Source organism: Ictalurus punctatus, chromosome 24 (genome assembly GCF_001660625.3).
Source record: "Ictalurus punctatus breed USDA103 chromosome 24, Coco_2.0, whole genome shotgun sequence".
In the NCBI taxonomy this organism is placed as follows: Eukaryota; Metazoa; Chordata; class Actinopteri; order Siluriformes; family Ictaluridae; genus Ictalurus; species Ictalurus punctatus.
This window is the reverse complement of record NC_030439.2, coordinates 917,843-932,842: the sequence shown is the minus strand read 5'-3', so window position 1 is coordinate 932,842 and position 15,000 is coordinate 917,843. Positions and strand designations below refer to the sequence as shown.

Here is a 15,000-nt window from a genome sequence, read left to right as displayed (position 1 = left end):
TGAGCTGGTGTACAGTGTTAATGGGGGTATAGGGTGTTAGTGAGCTGGTGTACAGTGTTAATGGGGGTATAGGGTGTTAGGGAGCTGGTGTACAGTGTTAATGGGGGTATAGGGTGTTAGGGAGCTGGTGTACAGTGTTAATGGGGGTATAGGGTGTTAGGGAGCTGGTGTACAGTGTTACTGGGGGTATATGGTGTTAGGGAGCTGGTGTACAGTGTTAATGGGGGTATAGGGTGTTAGGGAGCTGGTGTACAGTGTTAATGGGGGGTAAAGGGTGTTAGGGAGCTGGTGTACAGTGTTAATGGGGGGTATAGAGTGTTAGGGAGCTGGTGTACAGTGTTAATGGGGGTATAGGGTGTTAGGGAGCTGGTGTACAGTGTTAATGGGAGGTAAAGGGTGTTAGGGAGCTGGTGTACAGTGTTAATGGGGGTATAGGGTGTTAGGGAGCTGGTGTACAGTGTTAATGGGGGTATAGGGTGTTAGGCAGCTGGTGTACAGTGTTAATGGGGGTATAGGGTGTTAGGGAGCTGGTGTACAGTGTTAATGGGGGGTATAGAGTGTTAGTAAGCTGGTGTACAGTGTTAATGGGGGGTATAGAGTGTTAGGGAGCTGGTGTACAGTGTTAATGGGGGGTATAGGGTGTTAGGGAGCTGGTGTACAGTGTTAATGGGGGTATACGGTGTTAGGGAGCTGGTGTACAGTGTTAATGGGGGTATACGGTGTTAGGCAGCTGGTGTACAGTGTTAATGGGGGTATAGGGTGTTAGGGAGCTGGTGTACAGTGTTAATGGGGGTATAGGGTGTTAGTGAGCTGGTGTACAGTGTTAATGGGGGTATAGGGTGTTAGGGAGCTGGTGTACAGTGTTAATGGGGGGTATAGGGTGTTAGGCAGCTGGTGTACAGTGTTAATGGGGGGTATAGGGTGTTAGGGAGCTGGTGTACAGTGTTAATGGGGGTATATGGTGTTAGGGAGCTGGTGTACAGTGTTAATGGGGGGTATAGAGTGTTAGGGAGCTGGTGTACAGTGTTAATGGGGGTATAGGGTGTTAGGCAGCTGGTGTACAGTGTTAATGGGGGTATAGGGTGTTAGGCAGCTGGTATACAGTGTTAATGGGGGGTATAGGGTGTTAGGGAGCTGGTGTACAGTGTTAATGGGGGGTATAGGGTGTTAGGGAGCTGGTGTACAGTGTTAATGGGGGTATAGGGTGTTAGGGAGCTGGTGTACAGTGTTAATGGGGGTATATGGTGTTAGGGAGCTGGTGTACAGTGTTAATGGGGGGTATAGAGTGTTAGTGAGCTGGTGTACAGTGTTAATGGGGGGTATAGGGTGTTAGTGAGCCGGTGTACAATGTTAATGGGGGGTATAGGGTGTTAGGGAGCCGGTGTACAGTGTTAATGGGGGTATAGGGTGTTAGGGAGCTGGTGTACAATGTTAATGGGGGGTATAGGGTGTTAGTGAGCTGGTGTACAGTGTTAATGGGGGTATACGGTGTTAGGCAGCTGGTGTACAGTGTTAATGGGGGGTATAGGGTGTTAGGGAGCTGGTGTACAGTGTTAATGGGGGGTATAGAGTGTTAGGGAGCTGGTGTACAGTGTTAATGGGGGGTATAGAGTGTTAGGGAGCTGGTGTACAGTGTTAATGGGGGGTATAGGGTGTTAGGGAGCTGGTGTACAGTGTTAATGGGGGTATAGGGTGTTGGTGAGCTGGTGTACAGTGTTAATGGGGGTATAGGGTGTTGGTGAGCTGGTGTACAGTGTTAATGGGGGGTATAGAGTGTTAGGGAGCTGGTGTACAGTGTTAATGGGGGGTATAGGGTGTTGGTGAGCTGGTGTACAGTGTTAATGGGGGGTATAGGGTGTTAGGGAGCTGGTGTACAGTGTTAATGGGGGTATAGGGTGTTGGTGAGCTGGTGTACAGTTTTAATGGGGGGTATAGAGTGTTAGGGAGCTGGTGTACAGTGTTAATGGGGGGTATAGGGTGTTGGTGAGCTGGTGTACAGTGTTAATGGGGGGTATAGGGTGTTAGGGAGCTGGTGTACAGTGTTAATGGGGGGTATAGGGTGTTAGGCAGCTGGTGTACAGTGTTAATGGGGGGTATAGGGTGTTAGGGAGCTGGTGTACAGTGTTAATGGGGGTATATGGTGTTAGGGAGCTGGTGTACAGTGTTAATGGGGGGTATAGAGTGTTAGGGAGCTGGTGTACAGTGTTAATGGGGGTATAGGGTGTTAGGCAGCTGGTGTACAGTGTTAATGGGGGTATAGGGTGTTAGGCAGCTGGTATACAGTGTTAATGGGGGGTATAGGGTGTTAGGGAGCTGGTGTACAGTGTTAATGGGGGGTATAGGGTGTTAGGGAGCTGGTGTACAGTGTTAATGGGGGTATAGGGTGTTAGGGAGCTGGTGTACAGTGTTAATGGGGGTATATGGTGTTAGGGAGCTGGTGTACAGTGTTAATGGGGGGTATAGAGTGTTAGTGAGCTGGTGTACAGTGTTAATGGGGGGTATAGGGTGTTAGTGAGCCGGTGTACAATGTTAATGGGGGGTATAGGGTGTTAGGGAGCCGGTGTACAGTGTTAATGGGGGTATAGGGTGTTAGGGAGCTGGTGTACAATGTTAATGGGGGGTATAGGGTGTTAGTGAGCTGGTGTACAGTGTTAATGGGGGTATACGGTGTTAGGCAGCTGGTGTACAGTGTTAATGGGGGGTATAGGGTGTTAGGGAGCTGGTGTACAGTGTTAATGGGGGGTATAGAGTGTTAGGGAGCTGGTGTACAGTGTTAATGGGGGGTATAGAGTGTTAGGGAGCTGGTGTACAGTGTTAATGGGGGGTATAGGGTGTTAGGGAGCTGGTGTACAGTGTTAATGGGGGTATAGGGTGTTGGTGAGCTGGTGTACAGTGTTAATGGGGGTATAGGGTGTTGGTGAGCTGGTGTACAGTGTTAATGGGGGGTATAGAGTGTTAGGGAGCTGGTGTACAGTGTTAATGGGGGGTATAGGGTGTTGGTGAGCTGGTGTACAGTGTTAATGGGGGGTATAGGGTGTTAGGGAGCTGGTGTACAGTGTTAATGGGGGTATAGGGTGTTGGTGAGCTGGTGTACAGTTTTAATGGGGGGTATAGAGTGTTAGGGAGCTGGTGTACAGTGTTAATGGGGGGTATAGGGTGTTGGTGAGCTGGTGTACAGTGTTAATGGGGGGTATAGGGTGTTAGGGAGCTGGTGTACAGTGTTAATGGGGGTATAGGGTGTTGGTGAGCTGGTGTACAGTGTTAATGGGGGTGTTAATGCTCGATGTAAACGCACAGGTGTGGGTTGTATTTGCATGGATGTCTCATGCCGCTGCTCAGTAAAGTGTCGTTGTGGTTATTTTGAAAGGTTGAGGTTGATTTACATTTAGCACAAACACCACGCCCCCTTCCCTTTTCCTGTGTGTTGTTTACATGTGTGAGCACAGTGTGTGTACCCCTGCACATCGGCTGATAGAAACCTTACGCTGTAGTTTGGCCTAAAATAAAATGTATTAAAAAATTCAAAGGAACAATGGAGGTGCTTCAGTTTTCCAGTGGAGTTACTCATGCAGCAGTGCAGAGGTTAACCTGATCAGGTGTGTTAGTTACGAATTCTGACTCAGTACTTTTCTCAGACTTTAAAGCACCATAAACTAATGCTGTTCATTTTTAACACATTAATGCGATGTGTTGTACAGGTGAACGCTGATACACTCTGATCTGAAACCGCGCTGTAGTACGATGTGTTGTACAGGTGAACGCTGATACACTCTGATCTGAAACCGCGCTGTAGTACGATGTGTTGTACAGGTGAACGCTGATACACTCTGATCTGAAACCGCGCTGTAGTACGATGGTTTTAGCAGAAAACATTCAGCTGTATGTATAGCATGGTTTAGCACACTATCTGCTCTGTGATGATGTTCGTAAAAAGATGAGGATTATATATTTGTGTATAAATAAAAGTATAAATGAATAAGATGCTGTCTTCTCCAGTTAGTAGTTATTTTATTTGAGCCGTTTCCAGTGGAAATGTCCGGAAGATGTTTTACCGTATTAAGAAGGTAAAAGATTAACATTAGTTGATGGTAGATTTAAATGCTTGTGTGCCATCACCGTGGCGAACTGTACGGATCACACAGTGATTTTATTTCATGTGTTTCATCCTTCCGTTCTGAAAGTAATTCCTGGCTTGACCGACTGTTTTATTTGTTTGTTTGTTTATTTATTTTAAGTTGACGCGGGCCGCATGAAACACGGCGTGTTTAACCTGTGGGTTTTGAGTTGACGCAGGTGCGTTTGATGATGGAGGATGTAGATCTTTACGCATGGTTATAGAAACTTTGCTGCAGCGTTAGTGAGCACCATCCCATTTTTATCTCTCTCTCTCTGTGTGTGTGTGTGTGTGTCACTGATTCAACTAGCATTCCCAAGAACAACAGGCAGCAGAGATGAAAGCTGAGGTGGAGGCCAGTGTTTTCATTTCTGAGTTGCACTTCCCAGCATTGACCAGTAGAGGCAGACACTGATAAGTCCACTCTTATTTTGTCAGATAGGGAACAGTGAAGAGTGAGTGGGCCACAGCATCTAGAGCAAGACTGCACTGCTAAAGAACTCAAACATGTCAGACTTCCATATGTATTGGGACACTGATTCTGAGTGAGATCTTTTTATTTTTTGTGTCTTTTCCTTGTAGGCCTCAGCGAATTTCTGGGACCGTCAGTGTTCACACCAGCGTCCTGCCCTACAATGTGTAAGTGAGCGAGCCAGACCAGACAGGAGAGGAAAAAATGCCACGTACCAAGCAGAACAACCCCAAAAATCTAAAAGGTAAGCAGGTCAAATTTGTCCGAGTGGTGCATGGATAAAACTGAGAGGGGAGCAGTTATGCCACACATCCTCTTGTCTTTCTTTCCCCCCTCCCTCATCACATACAGTACATAGTACACATCTATGCTACTCGGTACACATTTATCCCCTTTTAAAAACAAGCCGTTTGCATTAGTTCATCTTCAGTAAACTCTTTATCCTGGTCAGGATTGCGCCGGATCCCGAACCTACCCAGAGAACACCAGGGATAAATCCGTGCTGCACAGGAATATCCCATGAACACCAGCACCTACTCACACGCAGAGGCAATTTAGAGTCACCAGTCTACGTACTGGCGTAAATGAGAACATACAGACAGCGACCTGAGCGTGTAATGTACTGGCGTCCCACCTAAGGTGTGTTCCTGCATCGTGCCCAGTGTTGATAAGACAGGGTTCAGACCCACCACACCCCTGAACAGGGTGAAGAAATGAATGAATGAATGAATGAGTGAGTGATTGAGTGAATCAATGAAGTGTTTGGGGAATCCCTGAGTTCCCTGTGTTGCGTTCAGTGTACTGATGTCATGGATACAGAGGGAACCAACCTCACTCAGTCTCTCTCTCTCTCACACGCACGCACACACACATTTCCTGCAGCAAGCCATAATGGTAGCATGCAGCCTCAAAGTACAAAGCTTTTATTGTCCTGTCAGCCTACTTCGTTTCTAGGGTGTATCACAGACTGGCCGTGATGTTTTATTGGCAGGTGAAAGATGTGTGTGTGTGTGTGTGTGTGTGTGTGTGTGTGTGTGAGTGAGAGAGAGAGAGAGAGAGTCTTTCAGAAGTGAGCAGGAATGTTCATGTGAGCGTACATACAGGAAGTGAGGAGTGCACACTCCTTGCTAGGCACCTGTGTTTACTTTTCACAAACAGCTAGTCGCTAAGCACATGGAGCAGCACTCGTGCTAATGCCTATACGGCTGGCCTTACTGTCACATTACAGCTGCACTTCCTGACTGATTTGCTTTGCAAAAACAAATGGAAATAAGTCTGTCATTTAATATACAAGCCATTAGTACTCTGCATACATAATTTTCTTCTATGTTGTGGTTGATGTGGCTGTACAGAGGAGTTCTCGTAATAAAGAAGACGTATAGACTTTATGGCCGTCACGCCCATATGTCCTTGTTAAACGTCCCAATCCAGATTTATTCCCTGTCTATTCCAAGTTTAGGTCCTCTTAGTTCTTAGGGAAATTGGAATGCTACAGCATACAGAGACCTTCTATACAATTGTGTGGTTTAAACAGTTTGGGGACGAACCACATATTGGTGTGATGGTCTGGGTGCACATACTTTTGTCTGTATAGTGTACGTGTGTCCGTTGATCTGGTTAGCTTGACATCTTGCATTCTTCAAGCGAAACGGAAAGGGCTTTGAACTGCTCAGTAAAGAAATCTTTGAGTGACTGAGACCCGAACAGAACATTTCATCTTTTTCTGGCCTGCTACTTGAAGTTTGTGTAAAATGTGGTGAGGTACAGTGTAGACCTGCTTCCTGCAGTGAAGGAGTATTTTTAGTCTGACTTTCAAGATTATGGAAAAATTTGGCCCTGGAAAGTTTCTACACCAGCTCAGAAGAGTTTTCTATGTTTCAACGAAACCTGAAATGTGGAAACGCTTGGAAAATGGACCTCCAGAAAATTCTGCCGCGGAATCTCTGGAAGCTTGAGTGTTGGTTCTGCGCTCAGCTGCAGGCGTTTTGTCTCCGTGATTCAGATGATTTAAAGCCATGTTTTGGAAGTGCACATTGTGGGAATAGAATAAGTAATGCTAGTGCTGTGGAATTTCCAGTCCAGTGTACAGAAAATGTCCTGATGAGGAAGGAGAAGCATGTCCGGGAGATACTGGATTCACATTTCTCATGTTGTTTCCTTTCAGTGTATTATGGAGAGCTTCTCCAGTCCGCATGTACTTGTACTCAAGCGCCATAAAGCCATTGGTGAGTGAAGTTATGGATAAGCTCAATTCAGACAGCCTGATGCGTCCGTTCCAACAGGTTGTATTGTTATTCTTTAATTCCATAATCCAGAAAGCGGAGGGTAAATATTTTTGACCATGTTCCACCTGACAAGGCGGCATGTTAATGATCGACAGGCTTGTTCACGGACTTCCTGACAGCATGGGGCTTCGGAAAGCATGAGGAGTGCTTATCCTCCACAATGCATGAACATAATAGCCGAGCTCTTACTCACTTATGTTTAATGGATGGGGAACTGAGGATAAATTTAAGTGAATATTAGGTTAATGTACATAAATTGGCCAAACTAATGTGAGGGTCGAGGGTCGAGAGGAAGTGAGGGTCGAGAGGAAGCATTGTGCACTGGAGGGACATGGGGACAGTGATTCGGTTACCAGATTATACCATTTGCTACTGGTACTTAACTACAGACTTCTGAACTTCTTAAGAAGTCTTGCTGAAGCAGGACAAGTTTTATTTCCTTGGTGAGTTCGGAAGAACCGATTTGTAATAAAGCCGGACGAAACAGACACCAGCCTGTGTGGTGCTTTGTTATAGGATTTAATCCACAATGTATTGTGGAGGATTGGACTCTGGTTTGTAATATTTGTCAAGTAATAACTTCACTATTAGGCTAAAGAGACCGACTCCAACCAATAGCATTTTAGTTGAAGTGCTGGAAGTTGAAGTTGAACCGAAAGTTGGCCTTTCATCAGGATAATGATCCTAAGCACACGAGCAAATCCACGAAGAACATGCCAGAAAACCCTTAAACATCTTGCAACTGAAAGAATATTGCGTGGAGGAGTGGGCAAAACTGGTGGACAATTATACAAAACGCCTACAAGGAGTTATTTCTGCTAAACGGGGCAATACTAGCTTCTAAGGTCAAGGATGTACTTACTTTTTCCACCGAAGAATATCACATCTATTGATATTTCTGTCGAATAAATGATTGAAAGTGTTTAAAAATTTTATTTAGCATATTTGTCATATATTTAAAAGTGTTTTGCGTTACTGACCAAAACTGCAAAAGAATTCGCATTTATAGTTCTTTTATAATTCAGATACATTAAGAGCCAGGGGGGTGTAAACTTTTGAACAGGATGATCGGTGTAAATTGTTATTTTGTTTAAAAATCTTTTTTTTTTTCCCATTTAGTACCGCCCTTCAGACGCTAAATAAATTTGTTACATGTCTAACAACTTACACCGATCATCCTGTTCAAAAGTTTACACCCCCCTTCTCTTATTGTATCGTGTTGCCTTCTTGAGCACCAGTGAATGTTTGCAGCTTTTGTAATAGTTGTGTTCAAGTCCCTCAGTCGTCCTCAGTGTGAAAATATGGATCTCAACGTCATATAGCCGCTGATGGAAAGGGGTCAAATATACAGGATATGCTGTAAAAGTGAAGAACGTGCAGGACCTGGAGGATTTTTCTGAAGAACAGTGGGTAGTTTAACTGCTCAGGACAAACAAGGGACTCATGAAGAACTCTCACAGAACATAAACACAGTCGCGGATCATCCAGGTAACGGCACGCAGTATTAATAATCAAGCGTGTGTAAACTTCATTTGTGTAAATCCAGTTATTATTGTATCTTGTGGACGATACGTAAACATCTGTTATGTGAAATCGATTATTCAGATGAGGACTAAATAAAACAACATGGGATTTTTAAGATCAATCTTATTTTATTAACAGTATTAAGATTGAGCAAATTCTGCAAGGGGTATGCAAACCTTTGGCACAACTGTGTCTATATATATTTCTTTAAATCTATATTTTTATTACACGTTTTATAATTCACACAAAAAAGATCATGTGGCGTGACCACACTCTGCGATAGGCAGTGAACCTCAGGTTATATATACATGCAGTTTATATTTATTACAGTTTCATTTGGAACAGATTTTTTCATGCATTCAAGTTGACGTTACTGCTGTGACAGCTGATATTTGGGCATAAATATTTTCTTTATGTTTGATATGTTTTATCCTTCAGGAGTTTTCTCATTTCTTTATTCTGCTGAGTGATTTCGAAGCCGTCAGACACCACGGACTTGTATTCCTGCAGATGAACTGTCTGTTGTTGTTCTCAAACACTGTTTGCTATGATGTATAAAAAAAAAAAAGAAATGTAAAGATGAAATGTGTAAGCAGATGTGCAGAGCGTGACTGTGTGCAGAATTACAGAGGAACAGAGAGAGAGAAGGTCAACCATCAGCGCTGGATCTGGTGGATTTTTACATGTTGTGTCACGCTTGTGACGCCAAACCAGTATTTCCTCTCTGTGTACCTTACAATTAGTGTGTGAAGGCAGCAAGGTCTACGTAGAGGGAACCTCTCTCTCTCTCTCTCTCTCTCTCTCTCTCTCTCTCTCTCTCTCTCTCTCTCTCTCTCTCTCCCCCCCCCCCACCAGAGGCTGGAATTACCCTCTGTTTTAGCAACAGTAACTATAACAGATGTACTGTAACAGGTTCAGCCCCGTATCTTTAACTTTCTGCAGCTCTACAGAAAATTTATGTGTATCTCTGCGTGTGGGTGTGTGCGATCAGAGAAAGTGAAAGAGGAGAGAAAGACTTTCCTTTGTATTTTGGAAGGCACTCGTTTTTTCTTCAGCAATAAGCTGTAAATGTGCCTACTGCATAGAAGTTATTTATTTATTTATTTATTTATTTATTTCATAAAGAGAGGGGAACGGGGCGGTGTCGTGAACTCCACAAAAAGGTGTCTTTGGATCGCTCGTGCACGGCAGCGTCGCCGAATTACTGCTGTGTTAAAAACACTGTAAAGCCCAGAGGCACAGAAGTGTTTCCGCGGCAATGCTAAATTACTGCTAAGAGCAGGTTCACTACTGTAAGAAGCACCCTAACTACTCTGAAAGGAGGATGACATTTTTTTTAATTGAACTGTTTTCATACTCCGAGCCGTGTGAACCCTGAGTGAGTCATTTATTTCTCTGTCCCAAGTGGTTCACCTAATTCCTTCAGATTGGATCCTCCTGGAGGTGTTAGCTCTCAAATATAAGGCGAGAGCAAGCTCTGTGCCTTCCTCTCTCTTTTGTTCTCTCTCTCTCTCTCTCTCTCTCTCTCTCTCTCTCTCTCTCTCTCTCTCTCTCTATTTTATTTTTCTTCCACCCCCTCACAGAGCCTGAACCCTGTTCAGACTTTCATTTTGAATGTCTGTCAAGCTCTGACTGTTTATCAGACTAGGGTGACTAATAACGAACCAACACCACCCACCTGCTATAGGCTGAAAGAGCTCTGTGTGTGCGTGTGTGCGTGTGTGCGCGTGTGTGTGTGTGTGTGCTTGTACTGTAGCTCGTGTTGTGCATTGATTCAGAAAATTCTATTTATGTGTCGTGCCTGGTGACTGAAATACTTTTTAACTGGTACAGGAGGAGGATGTGATTATATATTAAAGGATAATTCACACAATTCATGCTATTGATGTAACACACACACACACACACACACACACACACTCTTTTTATTCAGTGAACAAACACCTCGTACATAAATACACACACAGAGACACACTTCTAAATATGTTCCATAGGCTCGGATCACGTGTTTGTTATGCGTTATGACGGATCTGATCTCGGAGCCACGAAGTGAGCGAACAGTGACGCGCACGCGCTGAAACGTGATTCTTTCTCCCCGAGTCTATGGATCAGTATACAGTAGATGTACACCTTGTGTAGTTTGTGTAGGTTAGATTATTATGCTCAGTCTGGAACTCCACTCTCGTTGCTGCTGTAGCAAGGCAGACCATCTGACTGTTGTTGTTGTTGTTGTTGTTGTTGTTGTTGTTGTTGTTTTCATGAGTGTGTACACTCGGATGTGTTGGATTAAACAGCCTTCCAGACTAAACAAATCAAATACCTGTCTGGTCAGGTAAAAGCAGCAGCACATCTGGAACATATTTTCAATATTTTCTGAATAGTTCTGAGTGGCGTTAATTTGGGAAAATGGGAGACTAATGAAAACATAATACAGGAAAGAAAACCGGCACAGCCAAACACTGTTGTGAGGTAGTCCTGTCTGGAAACCCTGTTAATGTAGTATGTGTGTGTATGTGTGTGTATGTGTGTATGTGTGTGTATATGTGTGTATGTGTGTGTATGTGTGTGTATGTGTGTGTATGTGTGTGTATGTGTGTGTATGTGTGTGTATGTGTGTATGTGTGTATGTGTGTATATGTGTGTGTGTGTGTGTGTGTGTGTGTGTGTGTGTGTGCATGTCTACTGAACTGGCAATGTCTAATGGTTTGCACAAGAGATGCCCAATGTATCAGTTGCTAGGGCAACAGAAGCAATGTGAGTGTGTGTGCGCAGGTGCAGTACCTTGTGTCCAACTGGCAGACCGAAGAGGGAAGGTGGGGAAAACAGGGGGGAGAGGAGAGATTTTGTCTTTCAGTGGGGTGTTGGCTGAGCGGATGGCCATGGATAACGGAAGGAGGCTGAAGAGAAAAGTGGGGAGAGAGAGAGAGAGAGAGAGAGAGAGAGAGTGAGCTTGTGAGTGAGTGAGTGAGCTTGTGAGTGAGTGAGTGAGCTTGTGAGTGAGTGAGTGAGCTTGTGAGCGAGCGAGCGAGTGAGAGAGAGAGAGGGAGTGAGTGAGTGAGAGAGAGAGAGACAGTGAGAGAGAGAGAGAGAGAGAGAGAGAGGCAGGAGGATAATTTTAGTAATCTGGCGTGTGAGAAGTTGAGAGAAAAGTGGGATAAGTCACATGTTTTAGAGAGATGTGCAGAAATCTCGACTCCTCCCTCTGCTCGTCTATCTCGTTCCTTTTCTTTTTTTCAGATCTTTCACAGTTCAGACTCCTCATGTGACACATCTCTCTCTCTCTCTCTCTCTCTCACACACACACACACACACACACACACACACACACACACACACACACACACGTAAGAGCTTTTGTGGACTCACTGCTCCGTGACTCACTCGACTGCTGCAGTGTTGGGTTTGATTGATGATCTTTGGGTTTTTGTGTCCTCATGAAGATATGTGTGGAAAGGAAAAGCCGAAGAGATTCTTGACCTCTCTCAAGCTGTCCAGCTGAAGGGCATACTAATGAGCATCTCGTTCAACTCTCTCTCTCTCTCTCTCACACACACACTCACACACTTTCCTTTGTCCTTCACGTTTCTTTATTGGATTTCTTTGACTAATAATTTTGCCTCTTTCTCAGCGTCACTATAAAAGTTCTTCCTGTCGCTTTGATCTCCGTTGTATGAGTGAAGCTGCACATTTAAAATTGTGTGTGTGTGTGAGTGAGAGCAAGAGAGACTGCTGTTATAAAGCTGCTGTGTTTGTCCTCATTAAGACCACAATTTTCTGATCTCTCTCTCTCTCTCTCTTTCACATGCACTTTAAAAAAAAACAACTACTTTCTTTTACTTTTTGTTTGATTTGGTGCGTTAAAGCGTGTGGGTCTTGGGTGTGTCTTTATACCCAGAATATGTGACTGATGACAACGAAAGAAAAACATCGAATACATTTGAAAATAGAATTGATTTTTTTAAATAGCCCATCATTTTGAATAGCACCCCCCCCGCTGTGAAACTGCTTAATGGGGTCTCGTCTTATCGCTTGTCATCAGAAAGTCACACCGGTTGTTGAATTACGTGGCAAGAGAGTCCACCTGTAAAGTAAAGTGTCACATGATCTCAATATAAATCCACTTGTTCCCCCTAACCCTAACCCAGATAAAGAGGGTGTTTGTAAGAGAAACAACAAAGAAGCCGCAGAGTGATCCTGAAAGAGCTGGCGTGATCATGGTGTGTGGATGGTCTTCAGCAGCAGGGACTGGGAAACTGGACAGGGTGGGGAGACTAATACAGGGCAATCTTAGAAAAGAACCCGTTACAGGCTTCAGGACTAGGGCGGAGCTTCACCTTATAAACAGGACGAATAACCCCTGGAACACTGGAGTGGCTCCAAACCAAGAACCTGAACATGTTAGAATGGTGGTGAAGGAACCCCTCAAGTTAAAAAAAAAAAAAAAAAACTGTCCCGCAGTCAGATGAGACGTACTTTTCACATATTTTTAACATGTGGGCGAGTGCACGACACACCTGACCCCTACAGTCATGACTGGATCTTTTGCACAGGCTAGATAATATAAAAAAGTGCTGAAAACTATTTAGGTTTTCCATCCAGTGATTAAAATATCAACGAAATATTTCTCCAAGTCCAGCAGTTTGTTGAGATGCGTGCTCTGATGTGCTTATGTGTACGTATCAGTCACATTTGTTCATTGCTCTATGTTTTGACAGCAGGAGGGTTACGTGCTCATGCTAATTGTCATAACATTGGATAACTGATAACACAGTGAAGAGTGCAACAGAAAAAAACCCTTGTGGAGGATTTGACTGGTCTGATCACGGCTATCTGCTGCTGTCTGGTAACAGTCAGTGTACAGTTATGGGCTACCAGGGGCGCTGTAACAGGGGGAAGATTAGGATGGTTCTAAGGGCCCTGGTCAGATAGGGTTCCCAGCAGAACTCCCATACTTTCCTGTATGATTTTGGTGTTTAATTGGCCTCTTGCACAATAATCTATTAAGAAGCACGCTATAATGAACGTCCTCAGACTGGGCCGTGTGCGTGTGTGTGTCCTAAAGACGTCCGTGGATTATTCAGAAACGCTGCACTTCACAGTTGTAAGTCGTTACCTGAAGCAGGTAGATGGCGAGAGATGTGCAGACACACTCAGGATACCAAAAGGAGGAAAGAAAACCATGAAAAAGAGGAGAGAACGAGACGGGGAAGACTGCTAGTGTCCCAGTTTCTCAGATGACTTATGTTCCCTGTTCTGTGCTATGATTCTGAAGCTAGCCCGTACGAAGCTATTATAATTCACATCAAATCGAAAAAGGACATTCAAAAAGGACAGAAAAGCAGAGTGACAATAAAACTAATCCGCGTTGTTTATATTCAGCTTTCCCAATCCTTGCAACAGCTTTTTGTGAGGAATCGAACGAAATTGAATGTAATCTTATAAATCTGCTTTAACTGTCCGTAGTCCGATTCGTGAGTGAATCGTTTGTTCGAATCGGTTCATTTCACTGAAGTGGAGAATCCTGTTGATGAAACCAGTCTGAATGATTCATTCATGAATCGAACCGATTTGATTCTCGAGTTCAGCTCACTGATTCACTGAGCCTGTCACTGTTTTAGCTCATTTCCACAGTTATTTCTGGAGCTGCTGGTGTGTGAAACCTATTAGGATAATGTTAATTACTTGTACTGTGTGTGTGTGTGTGTGTGTGTATATATATATATATATATATATATATATATATATATATATATATATATATATATATATATATATATACTTGTACTGTGTACATATAGTGTTTGTGTATATAGTTATAAATGCAGAATTTCAGTTAATTTAATAAACTGTTCAAATTTAGTTCTTTATAGTCTCTTATTGAATATGCAGTAATTGTTATGCTTATTGATAATGATTGTTTTTACATGTGGCAATAAGAAAGGATAATTGGTGGTGGGGGGGGGGGCCTTGGGGCCTTGGGGCCTTGGGGCCTTGGGGCCTTGAATACAAATTAGCCAGGGGGCCCAGAAACCCTAGCGGTGCCCCTGTAGGCTACAAAGAGGTTTGATTTGGCTAAGGTGGTGGAAGAACAGCAGAAGAACATCATGCTACACTGTCGTAAATCTACATGTTTTGAGCAGAACCATCTACAGCTATGAGGTGTGGACATGCCTGATTCGGAAACCGGTTTGATGTGTGCTCCGAGACGCTTTTTTTTTTTTTTTTTTTTTGCTCACCACGATTGTACAGAATGGTTATTTGTTCCCATAGCCTTCCTGGCAACTTGAACCTGAAATGATCCAAACAAGGTCACGGTCACATCCCAGCATTTCTCCAGTATCTTCCTTCTTGTTTCAAGTAGACTTAGCTTAACTTGGGTGATGGCGGAGGCATCCCTGTCACAGCTGTAGGCGTCAGCTTGTTATTACTCACTTCGCTTTTGTTTCCTGTTCCTCTATTTTCATGACCGAACCCAAAAGTATTGAAAATGTTCAAGGTATTCTGAGTATTTCCTTTTAATTATGTAAACACCAAGCTCCTGCAACAAACACTAGCCATGCTTCTGGCTATTGGCACTGAAGGCTAACCCCTATTTAAATTTCTTG

The 15,000-nt window shown here is 43.8% G+C and overlaps 1 protein-coding gene across 7 annotated transcripts in view; it reads left to right on the top strand.

Annotated features, from left to right (window-relative positions):
* Positions 1-15,000, top strand: part of hivep1 (HIVEP zinc finger 1) — a 62,165-nt gene that overhangs the window by 2,357 nt on the left and 44,808 nt on the right. For 6 of the 7 annotated variants that reach the window (XR_008393349.1, XM_053675087.1, XM_017455201.3 and 3 more), the window contains exon 2: positions 4,697-4,830. Coding sequence is in view for 6 of the 7 variants with exons in the window: in XM_053675087.1 (XP_053531062.1) it covers positions 4,791-4,830 (40 nt within the window). In the remaining variant the exon portion in view is untranslated. Of the gene's footprint in view, positions 1-3,225; positions 3,597-4,696; positions 4,831-15,000 lie in introns of those variants that run through there. The other variant, XM_017455198.2, reaches the window with a different exon arrangement.